Source organism: Ovis aries, chromosome 1 (assembly GCF_016772045.2).
Source record: "Ovis aries strain OAR_USU_Benz2616 breed Rambouillet chromosome 1, ARS-UI_Ramb_v3.0, whole genome shotgun sequence".
NCBI classification, from domain to species: Eukaryota; Metazoa; Chordata; class Mammalia; order Artiodactyla; family Bovidae; genus Ovis; species Ovis aries.
In genome coordinates, this window is record NC_056054.1 from 113,149,566 (window position 1) to 113,170,610 (window position 21,045).

Here is a 21,045-nt window from a genome sequence, read left to right on the forward strand (position 1 = left end):
TAGAAAATCCATTATGCCTTTGTTCTCAAAGAAGAATTCTTTTTAATATTTAGGAATACCAGTGTAAAACATTTGAATTTACACATTTGTTGAAAACAGCAATATTAACCTTATTTCAGAGGCAGTGTGGTACAGTGAAAACAGTACTGAAGTAGAATTATTAGAGAGTGCCTCTAATCTGGCTCCACTGATCACCATCTTCTTGGAAGTGAGCAGGTCTTTTGAAAATTGAGTCATTTTTCGTCTTCACCAAATGCTGCTGCTAAGTTGTTTCAGTTGTGTCCGACTGTGTGACCCCATAGACGGCAGCCCACCAGGCTCCCTGTCCCTGGGATTCTCCAGGCAAGAACACTGATTGGGTTGCCATTTCCTTCTCCAATTCATGAAAGTGAAAAGTGAAAGTGAAGTCGCTCAGTTGTGTCCGACTCATAGGGACCCCATGGACTGCAGCCTACCAGGCTTCAGCCATGGAATTTTCCAGGCAAGAGCACTGGAGTAGGGTGCCATTGCCTTTTCTGCTTCACGAAATGAGATTAATATACTCTCTGCTCTCCTGACAGGGTTGTTTGAAAGGATATTTGCGTTAGTTTTAATTCGTTTTTACCTAAAATAGAGATATTGATAGGATCCACATCTGAGTTTTTCCGAGGATTTTTGTGATACAATGCTGACAACTTTATATAGTGCCTAGCCACTAGCAGTCAACAGTTTCTCTTAAAATAGCTGCAATTAATTGAGGACTTTTGTGTCAGTCACTATCCTAAACACTTAATGTATATTTAATCCTCAAAACAGCTCTGAGATAGACCCTATTCCCATTTTGCAGTCATAACCGGCTCAGGAAGATTGTCACTTCCTCAAAAGTTACATAGCTATCTAGTGAACCTAGATTAGAAGTAAGATTTGACTTACTCCAAAATCTGATCTTTTAACCTCTATATTTATTGTTTGAGTTCACTGTTCAGGGTGACATTTGTCTTGAAGGTACACTGAAAATGTCAATCAGATTGTAAAATCTAATAGTACTGATGAAATGCAGTTTTTAACTAAGCTACAAATTCACTAGTCAGGCATTCTACCAACATTGGCAGGATTCAGACAGTACAAAATTGAAGTTTACATTCTATTTATCTTAATATTTAGAACTTAAAGCTACTAAGCTATTAAAATATTTTAATCTCTTATCTTGACAAATACATCTTCATAATGACCTAGAAGATGTTTGAATTTAGAATTCTCTGACTCTGGAAGTTTCGTGACAAAATATAGCAATGCAGTGAGTTGGCTCCTACCCACAGATTGCCCCTCTTCCCCTACCCCTGGATTTGTCCATGGGGACCCTGTGCATATGTATTATTTGGACTCCTAACCTCACATTTCTAAGACTCCTGGCATACACTGCTGTCATAGTTCTTAGGAGGTCAGAGGCCTGAGCAAGGCGTGGAGCTATTTGTGTATCAGAAGTGTGTCTGGAGGGGGTATATGTCCTGGCTGTGCACATCACTTTGGCATCATGGATTCTTAACCTGTGGGAAGAGACATTACCAGATGCCAGAGTAGAGTTCTAGGTATGGATCTAGACATGAAAGTCTTTGAAATCTTATTTCTCTGCCAAGGGTTTAAGTTGAAAGCAAATGAATTAAGTTATTTGATAACATTCAACAGGTATGATTTAAAAAGATCTACAAACAGCATATTTCTTAATGAACATTGATGTTTCTTTTAAAAAATGTCTCCAAAGAAAAGATTTTGCAGAAACAAATGAAAAAACAAAAACCCCAAACCTATCAAACCTCTAGATATTAGAATCAGGAATCTCACCAAGTGAAAAAATTTACAGGACAAATGATATTTTTGTTTTCTTCTGGCCCTGCACAGTGGAATCTTAGTTCCCCAACCAGGGACTGAACCCAAACCACAGCAGTGAAAGTGCTCGGTGGTGGAAAATGCAGAGTCCCAGCCACTGGACTGCCAGGAGTTCCTCCAAATGAAGACTTAAGAATTCCCCAGATTCTTTTGTTTGCTTGAAAATTTCCATAGTAAAGTTTAATTTTAAAATGATATGTTCCCCCTGTGGCTCAGATGTAAAGAATCTGCCTGCAATGCAGGAGACCTGGGTTGGATCCCTGGGTTGGGAAGATCTCCTGGAGAAGGGAAAGGCTACCCACTCTAGTACTATGGCCTGGAGAATTCCATGGACTCTATAGTCCATGGGGTCGCAAAGAATTGGACACGACTAAGCAACTTTCACTTCATCTAAAATGATGTTAAATAAAAACTAGATTTAAAAATGTTAATGTTTACATACAAGAAGTCTTTCTACACAGAAAATCCTAGAGGATTTACAGTAAGGAGGATATAGCTCCATGGTTGAGCATTTGACTGCACATAATTCAGTAAGGTTTTTGAATACAAAATTGCTGTAAAAAGTCAATAGTGTTACAATATGTCAGCAATAACTGAATTAATTTTTTTTTAAAAAAAGGATGTGTAAAATGAAACTAAAAATATGGCAAGAAAAATTCCCTCAGGAGAGGGATGGATTTCTTATGCAATATACAAATAGCAGAGATCATTAACAAAAGATTGATAAATCTGACTACATTGAAATTAAAACCTAGAGGACATAAATCCCATAAACAAAGACAAATGTCAACCTCAGAGAAAGTATTTGCTACATATACACGGGTTAAATGTACACATGACTGAGAGAAAGAAAATCCAGTAGGAAATTTTATGAAAGATATGAATGGGCAATTTACAGAAGAAATAGAGTTTAATGAATATGAGAAGATGTACCACCTCTTTAATTGTCAGGGAAATGTAAATTATAGTCACACCCTTCACAGGCAAAAAATAAAAGCCTGATTACATCTAGCAGTGAGAATTCATCACTGCTAATGACAGTGTAAATTGGTATTATTTGGCAAATATTTGGTACTCCTACTTCATGAGCCAGCAAGTACCTTAAAAGACATTCTTGCATATCTGCACAAGGGTACCCACACCAGGATATATTTTGTGTGGCAGTAAAATGTTGAAACCTTCCAAATGTCCATCAGTAGGGAAATGAAAAAATTTATGGAAATGCCATATAACAGTTAAAACATATAAAAAAATAATGTTGAATGAGAAAAGTGACTTGGAGAAGACTAGTGCTAAACATTTATGTAAATTAAAATACCCCCAAACAACACTGTATGTATCTATACACATATTTAAACATAACACTAGACTTTAATGGTTACCATAAAATTCGTACTGGAAGTTGTCTGTGGACGAAGGGAAAAGAAGCAGAGGAAAACAACGTAGCTCAGCTTAATCTGCAATGTTTAATTTCTTATGAAAAACCTGAAGTGAAAATGGAAATTGTTTACGTTTCTTTATTCTTGGCGGTAAGCACACACAGTTTGGTTTGTATTATTATTATATAAACTTGAATAAAAAATAAAAAAAATTAAAACCCGAAAACTTGCTGGAGTTGTCACAGCGATTTTCTTAAAAAAAAAAAAAAAAGACTAATGTATGTGGTGGATATTGAAGATTCTTGGTGATTTTCGTTTTCGTGGCAATTTTTGAATTTGCAGTTGGGTGAGAGTAAAAACCTTATAAATTTCACCTGATATGAAAAATGATTAGTTAGCCGATGACAGAAAGAATCACCTTTAATGTAAGATAATTCTGTGATTTTTTTTTCGGGGTTTGCGTCCCAGGGCGATTCTGTATATTCCGGATTGTGTAATCTGTAGTAATCATCCAGCCACGAGGAGTTTTGTGGATTCTGGGAAGCGCTTGTTTTGTTTAGTAACCGAGGGAAAGATTCCACTTGGTCCTAGAGGTATACGTGTTCTTTTTTCCCTTTTTGTAATATTGTGGTGGCTTTTGCCACAATATTCACATGAGTCAGCCATACGTGTACATGTGTTCCCCATCCTGACCCTCCCTCCCACCTTCCTCCCCATCCCATCCCTCAGGGTCATCCCAGTGCACCAGCCCTGAGCACCCTGTCTCATGCATAAAAGAACATACGTGTCCTTAAGGTGGAGGCTTTTATTAAATATTCAACCGCTGAAATGCTTTAAAAAGAAATTTTAAGTAGCGGTGTTGAAACTCTTTCATCAAACTGAGTTAGAGTTTGTGGTGTAGGTGGATTTTTTAAAACAAAATCGATCCATACGTTTTAGTAGTAAAAAGACTGGGAATTTACATTATTACAGGTCTTAGGGTAAGGTCTCGAGGACTCCCTCTGCTAGGTGCTAGGCTTTGGAAATGTATATTTAAGGCGGTGAGCTGATTTTTATTTTTGGAAAGTTCATCTTTTATATTTATTGTGTTTAAATTTGTTTAAGTAAAAGTAGGCTTTCTAGAAGTACGATTCATAGTATTTTTGCTTATCTCAGATGCTGTGCCAGTAGAGGGGAAGCTCTAACGAATGTGGAAAAGTAGTTGTGCATTTTTCTTCCACACATTTGTGTATATGGAGAATTTTTACACTCATAGTGAGTTACTAAAATTAAACCAGATTTACTTTCTTAGTCTTTAAATTTTGTTTTGATATATATCTCCACTGTGGAATGAAAGGGGACGATGTTCAGAATGGGTTTTTCCCCATTTCTCAAAATATTATCCATATATTTTATTTAACCGACGTAGTGTTTGCGTCTTTCTTTTTTCCTTAAAACAGCAGAACAGAAAATGCCGAAAATTCCAAAAGGGAAAAAAATACTTGCCCAGCGATTTGTTTAAAACTAGCTCAGGCTCTGACGTCCCTCATGCGGCAGAAGCAGTTTGTCTCCAATCGGCCACCGTCGCGTCAGCGTTACGGAGTAGTTTGTCCGTTCGCCGCCGCCGTCCCAGGACTAGTCACCGAGTTACTGGGCAGGGGAACGTGTGTTTCGGGGGAGCCGGCTGGCGTTGCCGGCACCATGGAGTCACCTTTTAGTCCGGGACTCCCTCACCGGCCGGATGAAGACTGGGGTGAGTGGGATCTGAGACTGTGTCAGCGGGGGCTCCAGGTTTCTTCCTCCCTGCTTCCGCGCCCTCTCGGTGACAGGTGTGGACGAATCCTGTCGGGGAAGCGAGGGTCACTCATCGCTTCCGTCCGTGGTCCTAGGAGAGTATAGCAGAACCTGTCGGTGTCTGTCCTGGCGACATGAGTGTAAAATACTGCCTGACTGGAATTACTATCTTGTTTGGCTGTTTCCTCTGGGAAAGTACCAGGTGATGATTTGGTGCGGCGAATACGACGTCATTAGGAAGCTTAGGGCAGGATGGCCGTGACCACCAAAAAGGCTGCAAGGTTTATTCTCAGAGTGTGCGATGTGGGCGATGCTTGCCGTGGAATGTTTGTGCGTGTATGTACACGTTTGATTTGTCTGAAAGACAGACCTTTTCTGAGCTTCCACTATTGATCGAGGCTGATGTCCATATTGGCAGAGAAGCGAAGCACCCTGGCACCTGACTTCAGGTTGCTGTTCATCTACACCTAACGCTTATAAATGGATATAATCCTGATTGCTCTCCGGATACAATTCCGAATTTGCTTGTTATGGATATTTTGTTTGGCTTTGTGGCAGGAAGAGTAGGAATGGAATGTAGTCGAAATAAGAGTAGAGAAGCTTTATCATCCAGTTTGTTTAAAGAAAGCTTGTCCTTACCTTATAAGGATAGTAATCTTCTTACCTTAGCAGAGTAGTACTTACACTGTTCTTGAGCTTCAGTGTGAATTTGGGGTTGTGTACTTCCCTGAATGAGTCCTTTAGCAAACCTAAAACCTACACCATTCATCACCTTTAAAATTTGGGGGAAATACAGACTGACCGTCTTTTCATTGGACCATCATTGTCAGTAGCAAGAGTGTAATCTCAATTCTCTTTGTTGAACTGAAGTTCTCGTTTGATTTTCCAAGGGCAGAACTTCTCTTAAATTATATACTGTTAGAGATTTATTTCAATCCTTGGTAGATTTTCTGAGTTGTTGGAAAAACTAGACTGTCTCTTATAAGAGTGTACTTGTAGTGTAAGTAGTATAAGCCTAGTATAATCTTATACAGTATAAGCCTACTGTATTTGGCTTGGGAAAATATATTTGGCTTTGGAAAATATATTCCTATTACAATAGGAACAATTGTCATTTATTAAACATTTTGTGTGAGGTGCTCTGCTAAGCTCTTAGATGCACAGATAAGGAAACTGAAGCTGAGAGAAAATGAATGCTCAAAGTCTTATAACTAGTGAGTGTCAGAAGCAGGATAAGAACTACGTTTGTCTACCTCCAAAGCCTGTTAACTTAGTCACTATTTTATATTGCTTTCCTAAATTATTTCTGCACATTTGATTCTTACCAAGATACCCCCAGTTATTAATGAATCTAGTATATTGGATAGTTAGGATCTATTTTCTCAGCTAGTCAACTATTATATGATCATGATGTTTCTTAAACTATAACTGTGGGATACTTCCTGATAGCATTATTATATTTTCTGATACTCAGGCTGCATTTTCTTGACTAATTTTATCTGTTGACTCCTACTCTTAATGTTCTTTAACAGATCATTCAGTTCTTTGTAGTAGGTTCACTGACTCAGCTCGGGTGTCTTGCCCTGCCCCTCCCTGAATATGCCATTTCCCATGGTTTTCCAAGCTTGTCTTTTGACACTGTTAAATCTCCTAATTGAACGTTTTACTTCTGATTCCTCAGGTGTTCAGTAAGTAGTATAGGTTTTGCAGGTGCTGGAGTGAAAGGTTACTTTCTGCTAGCGTTTCTCAGTAGAATGTGGGTTCTTTTTCTGGGAGTTGCCATTTTGGGTGTTCAGGTACTTCACTGATTTGATTTTTTTCCTATGTTAGAAGCTGCTGCTGCTGCTGCTGCTGCTAAGTCGCTTCAGTCGTGTCTGACTCTGTGCAACCCCATTGACGGCAGCCCACCAGGCTTCCCTGTCCCTGGGATTCTCCAGGCAAGAACACTGGAGTGGGTTGCCATTTCCTTCTCCAATGCATGAAAGTGAAAAGTGAAAGTGAAGTCGCTCAGTCATGTCCCACTCTTAGCAACCCCATGAACTGAGGCCCACCAGGCTCCTCCATCCATGGGATTTTCCAGGCAAGAGTGCTGGAGTGGGATGCCATTGCCTTCTCCCAGTCGTTCCCGCTAGAGGGCACAAAAATTCTCTAAGCCAAGCTAGCCAGTTAAAATTTTAAAATCAGATCATGTAATTAGAACTTGTGACTCTAACAACTTTGAATAATTAAAAATGGCTTACTCAGAACAGCCTATGACAAGATGTGCATATTCCTTTGATGTTGGGTAATGAAGTTTAGAGAGGCCTTGTCAGTGTTTTCTGTACAGGTCTAGACAGTAAATGTTTTGGGCTTTTGTGATCATGCGGTCTCTGTCCCAGCTCCTCAGTTCTGCTAGTTGCTGTATGAAAGCAGCCATGGGCAGTATAAACTGAGCATGGCCCCGCTCCAGAACAAATTTATTTATGGATGCTGAAATTCTATTTCAGTGTAATTACTTTTAAATACTTGATAGAACTTATTTTTAGTACAGTTTTAGATTTACAGAATAATTGAGGGGTTAGTACAGAGTTTCCCCACCCCCAAGTTTCCCTTATTGGTGGCATCTTGCATTAATGGAGTATATTTGGTACAGTTCATGGGCCAGTCGGAGAAGGCAATGGCACCCCACTCCAGTACTCTTGTCTGGAAAATCCCATGGACAGAGGAGCCTGGTAGGCTGCAGTCCATGGGGTCACTAAGAGTCGGAAATGACTGAACGACTTCCCTTTCACTTTTCACTTTCATGCATTGGAGAGGGAAATGGCAACCCACTCCAGTGTTCTTGCCTGGAGAATCCAGGGACGGAGGAGCCTGGTGGGCTGCCGTCTATGGGGTCATGCAGAGTCAGACATGACTGAAGCGACTTAGCAGCAGCAGTAGCAGCATGGGCCAGTATTGATATATCATCATTAACTAAAGTCCATAGTTTATATTAAGATTCACTCTGTTCATTCTGTGTTGTTTTTTTGTTGTTTTTGAGTTGCTAAGTCATATCCACCTCTTTGCAGCACCATGGACTATAGCATGCCAGATTCCTCTGCCCTGCACGGCGTCAGAGTTTGCTCAGATCCATGTCCATTGAGTCAGTGTTGCTCTCTAACCATCTCATGGTCTGCCACCCGCTTTTCCTTTTGCCTTCAATCTTTCCAAGCATCAGGGTCTTTCCAGTGAGTTGGCTTTTCATATCAGGTGGCCAAAATATCAGAGTTTCAGCTTCAGCAACAGTCCCTCCAATGAATATTCAGGGTTCATTTCCTTTAGGATTGACTGGTTTGATCTCCTTGCAGTCCAAGGAACTCTCAAGAGTCTTCTCTAGCACCGTAATTCAAAATCATCAATTTTTTTCGTGCTCAGCCTTCTTTATGACCCATCTCACGCATGACCCATTCTTTATGACCCTTCTTTATGACCCATTTCACTTTATGGATTTCTGTTGGCAAAGTGATGTCTCTGCTTTTTAATACACTGTCTTGGTTGTTATAGGTTTCCTTCCAAGGAACAAGCGTCTCTTACTTTCATGGCTGTAGCTACCATCTGTAATGATTTTGGATCCCAAGAAAAGGAAATCTATCATTACTTCCTGTTTATGCCCTTCTATTTGCCATGAAGTGATGGGATCGGATGCCATGATCTTAGTTTTTTTAATGTTGAGTTTCAAGCCAGCTTTTTCATTCTCCTCTTTCATCCTCGTTAAGAGGCTCTTTAGTTCTTCTTCACTTTCTGCCATTGGTGTCATATGCATATCTGAAGTTGTTGATATTTTTCCTGGGAATCTTGATTCCAACTTGTGATTCATCCAGCCTGGCATTTCCCATGATGTATTCTGCATAGAAATTAAATAAGCAGGATGGCAATATACAGCCTTACACTCCTTTCCGAATTTTGAACTAGTTGGTTGTTCCATGTCCAGTTATAACTGTTCCTTCTTGACCTATATACAGATTTCTCAGGAGGCAGGTTAGGTGGTCTGGTATTCCCATCTCCTTAAGAATTTTCCACAGTTGTGATCCACTCAGTCAAAGGCTCTCACATAGTCAATGAAGCAGATGTTTTTCTGAAAGTCCCTTGCTTTCTCTGTGTTCGTTCTGTGGGTTTTGACAAATGCATAATGTCAGTATCTACCATTATAATACCATATGAAGTAGTTATGCTGCCCTAAAAAAATTCCCTGTGCTCCGCTTATTTATCTCTGCCTCCTTCCTCCAAAGCCCTCTACAGCCACTGATCTTTCCACTGTCTCCTAGTTTTGCCTTTTGCAGAATGTCATATTATTGGAATGATACAGTATGTAGCATTTTCAAATTGGCTTCTTTCATTTAGCAAAATGCATTTAAGATCCCTCTGTCTTTTAGTGGCCTGATAGCTCATTTCTTTTCAGCACTGAATAGTATTCCATTTTGTGGATGTACCACAGTGTCTTTTGGGCTCCCATAACAAAATACCTAGGTAGCTTAAACAATACAAATTTGTTTTCTGACAGTTCTGGAGGCCGAAGTCCCACTTCAGGTGCCAGCATGGCCAAGTTCTGGTGAGACCTCTCTTCCTGACTTAAAGACAGCCATCTTTTTGCTGTGTCCTCACAAGGCAGAGGGGTGGAAGGGGAAGGAAGGAGGGAAGGAGAGAGAGAGGTAGGTAGATAGCTCTAGCTCTTAGTTTTATGAGGCCACAGTTCTAGCAGATTAGGGCCCCGCACTTGTACCCTCATTTAAGCTTGATTACCTCCTAAATACCACCCTACCTCTGGATGCAGTCATATCGGGGGCTTCAGCTTATAAATTTCGGGGGAACACGGTTTGGTTCAAGGCATACAGTTTGTTTATCCATTTACCTGCAGAAAAACAGTTTGGTTGCTTTCAAATGTTGGCAGTTATATATAAACCTGCTATAAATATTCATGTGCAGCTTTTTTTTTTTTTTTTTGCTGTGCCGTGGAGCTTGTGGGATCTCAGTTCCCTCGTTAGGGACTGAACCCACGCCATGGCTATGAAAGTACTGATTCCTAACCACCAGACCAGGGAGCTCCCACACACAGCTTTTTATGTGGACATACATTTTCATATCATTTGGATAAATACCAAGGAGCATGATGACTGGATCACACAGTAAGAGTATGTCCAGTTTTGTAAGAAACTCTCAACCTGTCTTCCAAAGTGGTTATGCCATTTTGCATTCCTGCCAGTAGTAAATGGATACTCCTGTTGCTCCAGTCCTTGCTAACACTTGGTTGTTGCCAGTGTTTCAGGTTTTAGCTATTCTAATAGATGTGTAGTGGCATCTCATTATTTTAGTTTGTAGTTCCCTGATAACATGTGATGTGGAGCATCTTTTCATAAATTGTGTTTGTCATTTGTATATCTTTCCTCTTCTCTTTCCTTCCCACCTCCCTTACTCTCTCCTTCTTTTTCTTACATTTGCGCAAAAGCCACTTTTTTTTTTTTTTTTTTTTACCACGTATAAGATATATGTACCAAGATCAGAAGCTTTGTTCTGCCACTGTGGTTTCTTTGATAACTTCAGCGTCGTCTGTGAAAGTTCTCCTTGCCTTCCTGTGTTGACCAATACCTGACACCCCTGATCACACTTTTCCCCTGAAGTCCTACTGAATGGTTGCTGTTTTCATTCTCAAAACCGTTGCACCAGTAGGGTCTCTGAAGGTGGATTAGCTGTCTTTCTTGTTCTTCATTGCTGCTTTTTGATCATTCATTGTTCATCTTCCCTAAAAAAATCCACATCCAGGCTTAAGTTTCGCATTGTCTCACATGCTCTCCTCTACCTGTCCCTGTTATAGTCTTCTGATTTCTGGTTCACTCTCCCTCACATTTTGAAAAAAATTAGTTCTGAACTTTTTGTCACTTACTTCAACACTCCTTCCATCAAGATTCTTGGCTGATTTCAGTATTCTCCAAGAAAGAAAGAAAAAAAGAAAGAAAGAAAAGTGAAGTTGTTCAGTCATGTCTGACTCTTTGCGACCCCATGGTCTGTAACCTAGCAGGCTTCTCTGTCCATGGGATTTGTCCAGGCAAGAGTACTGAAGTGGGTTGCCATTCCCTTCTCCAGGGGATCGAACCCCAAACTCCTGCATTGCAGGCTTTACTGTCTGAGCCACCAGGGAAGCCTTCTCAGAGAAGATCCTTCAAACACCTTGACCTCTCATTTCCTGGGTCTCCTCTCCACCTTCCACCCTGTCTTAGCCATTTGCTTTCCCAGTCATAAGCCTCAATCTAATTGTGACTAATAACGTAATCTCAGTTTCAAACATCCCACTCTAACCATCACCTTCCGTCTTACTGGCTCACTCTCTTTAGTGATCCAGTGGCATCTTCAGCCCTGCTGAGATTCTGTCGTCTTTTCCTTGTCCCTCATCCCCTTTATGTTATCGCTTTCCCCTTATCCAGTTTACATTACATGGACAGTCTCTAACCATTGCCTCATACCCTCAATATTCTTTGTCTCTCTCCTGCTTTGTAATTCTCTCTTTGATCAACGACGGCCTTGTTAAATCTAACTCTGCCTACTCCATGAATGCCCTCCAATAGCTGAAAGTGGCTGAAAAAAAGAAAATTCAGCCATGCCGACTGGTGTCACTAAATTTATGGTTCTAACCTGAAACAGACCTATGATTAAGTATTACCCAGCTGATCATATGTCCCTGGTCCTCTCACTCTGATGGTTGTTTTTGTGAAGTTTCTTTTCTCTTCAAACCTCCAGCACCTCTTCCTGAATCCTTTGAATCAGAAGAGAACTGCCGCAGTGTCCTACTGCCTTATTTGCCCGTCCATGTACCAGCATATTTGCTTCTCTTCTGTTGGTGGCAATGAGAGAGCCGATCACTTCCATGTGTGCCTAAGAGTCCTCCTTTATTCAAGAATATTGCTCAAACTCTTCTTCCTTCTGTTCCTTGAATCATCATTTCCCTTCCTGCATGTAGTTGCTTCTCCTCTCTAGAGTGAAAAAAAAAAAAAAGAAAAACCCCAAACCCACTTCAAGTGTTACTTCCCTTCTAACTAACTGCCACATTTCTCTCTTTTATTTTACAGCAGAATTCTTTTTTAGAAAATGTCCATGCTCACTGACTCCAGTTTCTCTTTTTCCATTGTCTCTCGAACCCCCTGCAGTTAGGCTCTACTGCTTTGCCAAAACAGCTCTTTCTAAGGTCACCACTGATTTCCAGTGGCCATTTCTCATCTTATAAGAAGTAAAGGAATAAATAAGTGGTCAAAGTGGCTGTCAGGTGGGAAAGTGTGCTAAGCAAATGAGACCGAATAGCTACCATAGTTTACTACTATTAAATAGTAGTAATCTAAGTAGTAGAAATCTAAATGGTAGTGTGGGATTGGTGAAAAAGACATAGAAGTTGGCAGTAAATTTCAGAGATACTTCATAGGTAACCACCACTTCCTTATGGATCCTTCTAAGATATTCTGTAGATATACAAGTGTACTTATCAACCCACTATCAGTTTTTTAAAGTATTAGCAAACCACAGAAAAGTTAAAAGATCAGTATTGCAATAACCTATATTCCCCTTATCTAGATTTATATCTGTTGACATCCTGCCATACTTGCTTTCTCTCTTAGTATTATGAACACTTCCTTCTTCTTTCACCATCTGAAAGCAGGTTGCAAATAATATGAAACTCCCAGACACTTCACTGTGTATTTCCTAAGAAAAAGGAAATACGTGTTTTTAGAAAGCATGAATTTGTACTAATACTCGCACTTCAAAGACAGTAGCACAGAGTTCTTTCTCTTCTTGCATTATATACTTTTGCAAGTTTTTTTCTTGCATTATATAGTATTGAAAGTTTTTTTCTTCTAGTATTATATACTTTTATTTCTCTTTTCCTCCTGTGGAAATCCCGATTCCCAGTAACATCCTGTGTTTTTATGGGCTCACTTTATTTTTTTAATTATTATTTTTTCTTTTTTTATATAAATTTATTTATTTTAATTGGAGGTTAATTACTTTACAATATTGTATTGGTTTTGCCATACATCAACATGAATCCACCACAGGTATACACATGTTCCCCATCCTGAACTCCCCGCCCTCCTCCCTCCCCATACCATCTCTCTGGGTCATCCCAGTGCACCAGCCCCAAGCATCCAGTATCATGCATCGAACCTTGACTGACGATTTGTTTCATATATGATATTATACATGTTTCAGTGCCATTCTCCCAAATCCCCTGTCCCTCTCCCACAGAGTCCAAAAGACTGTTCTATACATTTGTGTCTCTTTTGCTGTCTCGCATACAGGGTTATCGTACCATCTTTCTAAATTCCATATATATGCATTAGTATACTGTATTGGTGTTTTTCTTTCTGGCTTACTTCACTCTGTATAATAGGCTTCAGTTTCATCCACCTCATTAGAACTGATTCAAATGTATTCTTTTTAACGGCTGAGTAATACTCCATTGTGTATATGTACCACAGCTTTCTTATCCATTCATCTGCTGATGGACATCTAGGTTGCTTCCATGTCCTGGCTATTATAAACAGTGCTGCGATGAACATTGGGGTACACGTGTCTCTTTCAATTCTGGTTTCCTTGGTGTGTATGCCCAACAGTGGGATTGCTAGGTCATAAGGCAGTTCTATTTACAGTTTTTTAAGGAATCTCCGCACTGTTCTCCATAGTGGCTGTACTAGTTTGCATTCCCACCAACAGTTAAGAGGGTTCCCTTTTCTCCACACCCTCTCCAGCATTTACTGCTTGTACACTTTTGGATTGCAGCCATTCTGACTGGTGTGGATTGGTACCTTATTGTGGTTTTGATTTGCATTTCTCTGATAATGAGTGATGTTGAGCATCTTTTCATGTGTTTGTTAGCCATCTGTATGTCTTCTTTGGAGAAATGTCTATTTAGTTCTTTGGCCAATTTTTTGATTGGGTCATTTATTTTTCTGGAATTGAGCTGCAGGAGTTGCTTGTATATTTTTGAGATTAGCTGTTTGTCAGTTGCTTCATTTGCTATTATTTTCTCCCATTCTGAAGGCTGTCTTTTCACCTTGCTTATAGTTTCCTTTGTTGTGCAGAAACTTTTAAGTTTAATTAGGTCCCATTTGTTTATTTTTGCTTTTATTTCTGATATTCTGGGAGATGGGTCATAGAGGATTCTGCTGTGGTTTATGTCAGAGAATGTTTTGCCTATGTTTTCCTCTAGGAGTTTTATAGTTTCTGGTCTTACGTTTAGATCTTTAATCCATTTTAAGTTTATTTTTGTGTATGGTGTTAGAAAGTGTTCTAGTTTCATTCTTTTACACGTGGTTGACCAGTTTTCCCAGCACCACTTGTTAGAGAGATTGTCTTTACTCCATTGTATATTCTTGCCTCCTTTGTCAAAGATAAGTTGTCCATAGGTGCGTGGATTTATCTCTAGGCTTTCTATTTTGTTCCATTGATCTATATTTCTGTCTTTGTGCCAGTACCATACTGTCTTGATGACTGTGGCTTTGTAGTAGAGCCTGAAGTCAGGCAGGTTGATTCCTCCAGTTCCATTCTTCTTTCTCAAGATAGCTTTGGCTATTTGAGGATTTTTGTATTTCCATACAAATTGTGAAATTAATTGTTCTAGTTCTGTGAAAAATACCATTGGTAGCTTGATAGTGATTACACTGAATCTATAGATTGCTTTGGGTAGTATACTCATTTTCACTATATTGATTCTTCTGATCCATGAACATGGTATATTTCTCCATCTATTAGTGTCCTCTTTGATTTCTTTCACCAGTGTTTTATATATATGTCTTTAGTTTCTTTAGGTAGATATATTCTTAAGTATTTTATTCTTTTCGTTGCAATGGTGAATGGAATTGTTTCCTTAATTTCTCTTTCTATTTTCTCATTATTAGTGTATAGGAATGCAAGAGATTTCTGTGTGTTGATTTTATATCCTGCAGACTTGCTATATTCATTGATTAGCTCTAGTAATTTTCTGGTGGAGTCTTTAGGGTTTTCTATGTAGAGGATCATATCATCTGCAAACAGTGAGAGTTTTACTTCTTCTTTTCCAATTTGGATTCCTTTTATTTCTTTTTCTGCTCTGATTGCTGTGGCCAAAACTTCCAAAACTATGTTGAATAGTGGTGAAAGTGGGCACCCTTGTCTTGTTCCTGACTTTAGGGGAAATACTTTCAATTTTTCACTATTTAGGATAATGTTTTCTGTGGGTTTGTCATATATAGCTTTTATTATGTTGAGGTATGTTCCTTCTCTTCCTGCTTTCTGGAGAGTTTTTATCATAAATGGATGTTGAATTTGGTCAAAGGCTTTCTCTGCATCTATTGAGATAATCATGTGGCTTTTATTTTTCAGTTTGTTACTGTGGTGTATTACATTGATTGATTTGTGGATATTGAAGAATCCTTGCATCCCTGGGATAAAGCCCACTTGGTCATGGTGTATGATTTTTTTAATGTGTTGTTGGATTCTGATTGCTAGAATTTTGTTAAGGATTTTTGCATCTATGTTCATCAGTGATATTGGCCTGTAGTTTTCTTTTTTTTTTGTGGCATCTTTGTCAGGTTTTGGTATTAGGGTGATGGTGGCCTCATAGAATGAGTTTGGAAGTTTACCTTCCTTGCAATTTTGTGGAAGAGTTTGAGTACAACAGGTGTTAGCTCTTAAATTTTTGGTAGAATTCAGCTGTGAAGCCTTCCGGTCCTGGGCTTTTGTTTGCTGGAAGATTTCTGATTATAGTTTCAATTTCCAGGCTTGTGATAGGTCTGTTAAGATTTTCTGTTTCTTCCTGGTTCAGTTTTGGAAAGTTGTACTTTTCTAAGAATTTGTCCATTTCTTCCACGTTGTCCATTTTATTGGCATATAATTGCTGATAGTAGTCTCTTATGATCCTTTGTATTTCTGTGTTGTCTGTTGTGATCTCTCCATTTTCATTTCTAATTTTATTGATTTGATTTTTCTCCCTTTGTTTCTTGATGAGTCTGGCTAATGGTTTGTCAATTTTATTTATCCTTTCAAAGAACCAGCTTTTGGCTTTGTTGATTTTTTCTATGGTCTCTTTTGTTTCTTTATCATTTATTTCTGCACTAATTTTTAAGATTTCTTTCCTTCTACTAACCCTGGGGTTCTTCATTTCTTCCTTTTCTAGTTGCTTTAGGTGTAGAGTTAGGTTATTTATTTGACTTTTTTCTTGTTTCTTGAGGTATGCCTGTATTGCTATGAACTTTCCCCTTAGCACTGCTTTTACAGTGTCCCACAGGTTTTGGGTTGTTGTGTTTTCATTTTCATTCATTTCTATGCATATTTTGATTTCTTTTTTTTTTTTTATTTCTTCTGTGATTTGTTGGTTATTCAGCAGTGTGTTGTTCAGCCTCTATATGTAGGAATTTTTAATAGTTTTTCTCCTGTAATTGAGATCTAATCTTACTGCATTGTGGTCAGAAAAGATGCTCGGAATGATTTCCATTTTTTTGAATTTACTAAGGCTAGATTTATGGCCCAGGATGTGATCTATCCTGGAGAAGGTTCTGTGTGTACTTGAGAAAAGGTGAAATTCATTGTTTTGGGGTGAATATCCTATAGATATCAATTAGGTCTAACTGGTCTATTGTATCATTTAAGTTTGTGTTTCCTTGTTAATTTTCTGTTTAGTTGATCTGTCCATAGGTGTGAGTGGGGTATTAAAGTCTCCCACTATTATTGTGTTATTGTTAATTTCCCCTTTCATACTTCTTGGCATTTGTCTTACATATTGCGGTGCTCCTATGTTGGGTGCATATATATTTATAATTGTTATATCTTCTTCTTGGATTGATCCTTTGATCATTATGTAGTGGCCTTCTTTGTCTCTTTTCACAGCCTTTGTTTTAAAGACTACTTTATCTGATATGAGTATTGCTACTCCTGCTTTCTTTTAGTCTCTACTTGCATGGAAAATCTTTTTCCAGCCCTTCCCTTTCAGTCCGTATGTGTCCCCTGTTTTGATTTGGGTCTCTTGTAGACAACATATTTAGGGGTCTTATTTTTGTATCCATTCAGCCAGTCTTTGTCTTTTGGTTGGGGCATTCAACCCATTTACATTTAATGTAATTATTGATAAGTATGATCCCATTGCCATTTACTTTATTGTTTGGGGTTCGAGTTTATACACCCTTTTGTGTTTCCTGTCTAGAGAATATACTTTAGCATTTGTTGGAGAGCTGGTTTGGTGGTGCTGAATTCTCTCAGCTTTTGCTTGTCTGTAAAGCTTTTGATTTCTCCTTCATATTTGATTGAGATCCTTGCTGGGTACAGTAATCTGGGCTGTAGGTTATTTTCTTTCATCACTTTAAGTATGTCTTGCCATTCCCTCCTGGCCTGAAGGGTTTCTATTGAAAGATCAGCTGTTATCCTTATGGGAATCCCCTTGTGTGTTAGTTGTTGTTTTTCCCTTGCTGCTTTTAATATTTGTTCTTTATGTTTGATCTTTGTTAATTTGATTAATATGTGTCTTGGGGTGTTTTGCCTCGGGTTTATCCTGTTTGGGACTCTCTGGGTTTCTTGGACTTGGGTGATTATTTCCTTCCCCACTTTAGGGAAGTTTTCAAGTATTGTCTCCTCAAGTATTTTCTCATGGTCTTTCTTTTTGTCTTCTGGGACTCCTATGATTCGAATGTTGGGGCATTTAACACTGTCCTGGAGGTCTCTGAGATTGTCCTCATTTCTTTTAATTCGTTTTTCTATTTTTCTCTCTGATTCATTTATTTCTACCATTCTGTCTTCTACTTCACTAATCCTATCTTCTGCCTCTGTTATTCTACTATTTGTTCCTTCCAGAGTGTTTTTGATCTAATTTATTGCATTGTTCATTATATATTGACTCTTTTTATTTCTTCTAGGTCCTTGTTAAACCTTTCTTACATCTTCTCAATCCTTGTCTCCAGGCTATTTATCTGTGATTCCATTTTGATTTCAAAATTTTGGATCATTTTCACTATCATTATTTGGAATTCTTTATCAGGTAGATTCCCTATCTCTTCCTCTTTTGTTTGGTTTGGTGGGCATTTATCCTGTTCCTTTACCTGCTGGGTATTCTTCTGTCTCTTCATCACGTTTATATTGCTGAGTTTGGGGTGGCCTTTCTGTATTCTGGCAGTTTGTGGAGTTCTCTTTATTGTGGAGTTTCCTTGCTGTGGGTGGGGTTGTACAGGTGGCTTGTCAAGATTTCTTGGTTAGGGAAGCTTGTGTCGGTGTTCTGGTGGGTGGAGCTGGATTTCTTCTCTCTGGAGTGCAATGAAGTGTCTAGTAATGAGTTATGAGATGTCAGTGGTTTTGGAGTAACTTTGGGAAGCCTGTATATTGGAGCTCAGGGCTGTGTTCCTGTGTTGCTGGAGAATTTGCGTGGTATGTCTTGCTCTGGAACTTGTTGGCCCTTGGATGGTGCTTGGTTTCAGTGTAGGTATGGAGGTGTTTGATGAGCTCCTGTCAATTAATGTTCCCTGGAGTCAGGAGTTCTCTGGTGTTCTCAGGGTTTGGACTTAAGCCTCCTGCTTCTGATTTTCAGTCTTATTTTTACAGTAGTCTCCAGACTTCTCCTTCTATACAGCACCATTGATAAAACATCTAGGTTAAAGATGAAAAGTTTCTCCACAGTGAGGGACACCCAGAGAGGTTCACAGAGTTACATGGAGAAGAGAAGAGGGAGGAGGGTGTTAGAAGTGACCTGAATGAGATGAGATGGAGTCAACAGAGGAGAGTGCAAGCTAGCCAGTAATCACTTCCTTATGTGCATGCCACAACTGGACTGCTTAGAGATGTTCATGGAGTTATACAGAGAAGAGAAGAGGGAGGAAGGAGACAGAGGTGGCCAGGAGGATAAAAGGGGTGAATCAAAAGAAGAGAGACAGATCCAGCCAGTAATCAGTTCCCTAAGTGTTCTCCACCGTCTGGAACACACAGAGATTCACAGAGTTGGGTAGAGAAGAGAGGGGGTAGGGAGGAGACACAGGCGATCTGGTGGAGAAAAAGGAGAGTTCAAAGCGGGAGAGAGCAGTCAAACCAGTAATCTCGCTCCCAAGCAAAAATGGGTACTGAAGATTGGGTTCTTAAAGGTACAAAATTAATAACAAATACCAAAAAGCAAAGATTAAAAATCTAGAGTAGAGTTTGGAATTTCAAAAATACAATATTAAAGAAAAGAAGAAAAAAAAAGAAAAGAGAGAGAAAAAAACAACAAAGTCACAAAAATTATAAAATATATATATATATGAAGTTTGCTTTTAAAAAATGGGGTCTTTTTTTTTTGCAAAGTGATAGTTGTTTATAAAAGTGAAAATTAAAGGAGTAATAGAGGACTTAAAAATTTTAAAAAATTAAAAAAAAAGAGTGATCATAAAAATAGTAAAAAATATATCTAGGACTTTCTCTGGTGGTGTTGTGAGTATTGGCGGGTCAGTTCATTTTCAGACAGTTCCTTGGTCCGGCTTATATTTCTCAAGATCTATAGGCCCCTTCCTATGTAGTCAGTACTAATGACAGGGTTTTAATCTATTGCACCTGTCACTTCCAAGGCGGTTCCCTCTGTTTCAGCTTCTTCTGTTTGCTGGTCTCTTCAGTGTCTGATTTCTGCCCTGACATAAAGGGGGCGGTGGTGGACATTTTTTAGGCTCACTTGTTCAGTTGTGCTGTGGGGAGGGAGGGACGCTGCAAACAAATAACACTGGCGTGTGCTCACAGTGCCTCAGCCACACTTGCCTGTCCCCACTCATGGTGCGTGTACCCTCCCTCCCCACACAGCTCAGGCTCTAGGTTGCTCCACTGGGAACCTTCCGAGGCTGGCCCTGGGCTGCATGTACCTCCCAGGCCTAAGCCGCTCAGGTTCAGGCACTCAGGTAGTCCTCAGAGGCGCAGACTTGGTTGGGCCTGCGTTTTGTGCCCTTCCCAGGTCCTAGCAGCTCAGGTGATGAGGTGTTTGGCGAGTGCGGTTCCTGTGACTTATCGGCTCCCCCATCCCTGCTGCTCGGGTTTTCTGGGTGTACAACCGGTGAACCTTCTCAGGTGGATGTTTACTGTCCAGAACCCCAAGAAGTCTTAGTTAGCAAAGAAGCCTGCTTGCAGTTTGGTAGATAATGCCTCTCTGGGGCTGCGATTGCCCCTTTCTGGCTCTGGTTGCCTGTCACTGGAGGAGGATGGTCTGCAGCCGGCTATCTCTGTTCAGTCCTTTGTTCTGTGAGCAGGCCTGACGGTGTCTTCAGTTCAGTCACTCATTCGTGTCCAGCTCTCTGCGACCCCATGAATCGCAGCACGCCAGGCCTCCCTAGTCCATCACCAACTCCCGGAGTTCACTCAGACTCACGTCCATCAAGTCAGTGATGCCATCCAGCCATCTCATCCTCGGTCGTCCCCTCCTCCTCCTGCCCCCAATCCCTCCCAGCATCAGAGTCTTTTCCAATGAGTCAGCTCTTTGGATGAGGTGGCCAAAGTATTGGAGTTTCAGCTTTAGCATCATTCCTTCCAAAGAAATCCCAGGACTGATCTCCTTCAGAATGGACTGGTTGGATCTCCTTGCAGTCTAAGGGACTCTCAAGAGTCTTCTCCAACACCACAGTTCAAAAGCATCAATTCTTCGGTGCTCAGCCTTCTTCACAGTCCAACTCTCAGATTAGGGCTTTTCGCATAGCTCTAGTCCTTTGTTCTGTGAGCGGGCCTGGTAGTGTCTTAGGTTAGGGCTTTTTGCTTAGTAGCTATCCGACAGTCTGGTTTGCTAGCCCAATTAGTTCGCTCAGATTGCTCTTGGGGCATTCAGGCGTTGCCCTCTAAGCAATGCATTGCCCTCTAAGCAATGCAGCTCCGCCTCCCTGCCTAGCCCCCGCTTGCTAGTGGCGGGTGCAGGCATCTGCGCTGCTTCTCCCCTGGGGGAGTTACCGTTGGGCTTGTAATCTGTAGGTTTTAATTATTTATTTATTTTTCCTCCGTGTTATGTTGTCCTCTGTGCTTCCAAGGCTCGCCACAGACTCGGCAGTGAGTGTTTCTTGGTGTTTGGAGA

The 21,045-nt window shown here is 40.0% G+C and overlaps 1 protein-coding gene across 3 annotated transcripts in view; it reads left to right on the plus strand.

Moving 5' to 3' along the window:
• The first annotated feature begins 4,757 nt into the window (after nucleotides 1-4,757).
• ATF6 (activating transcription factor 6) overlaps nucleotides 4,758-21,045 on the plus strand; it is a 248,398-nt gene continuing 232,110 nt past the window's right edge. For 2 of the 3 annotated variants that reach the window (XM_060415542.1, XM_060415543.1), the window contains exon 1: nucleotides 4,758-4,977. In XM_060415542.1, the coding sequence (XP_060271525.1) occupies nucleotides 4,773-4,977 (205 nt within the window). In that variant the 5' untranslated portion in view covers nucleotides 4,758-4,772. Of the gene's footprint in view, nucleotides 4,978-9,537; nucleotides 9,586-21,045 lie in introns of all 3 variants that reach the window. The other variant, XM_042256929.1, reaches the window with a different exon arrangement.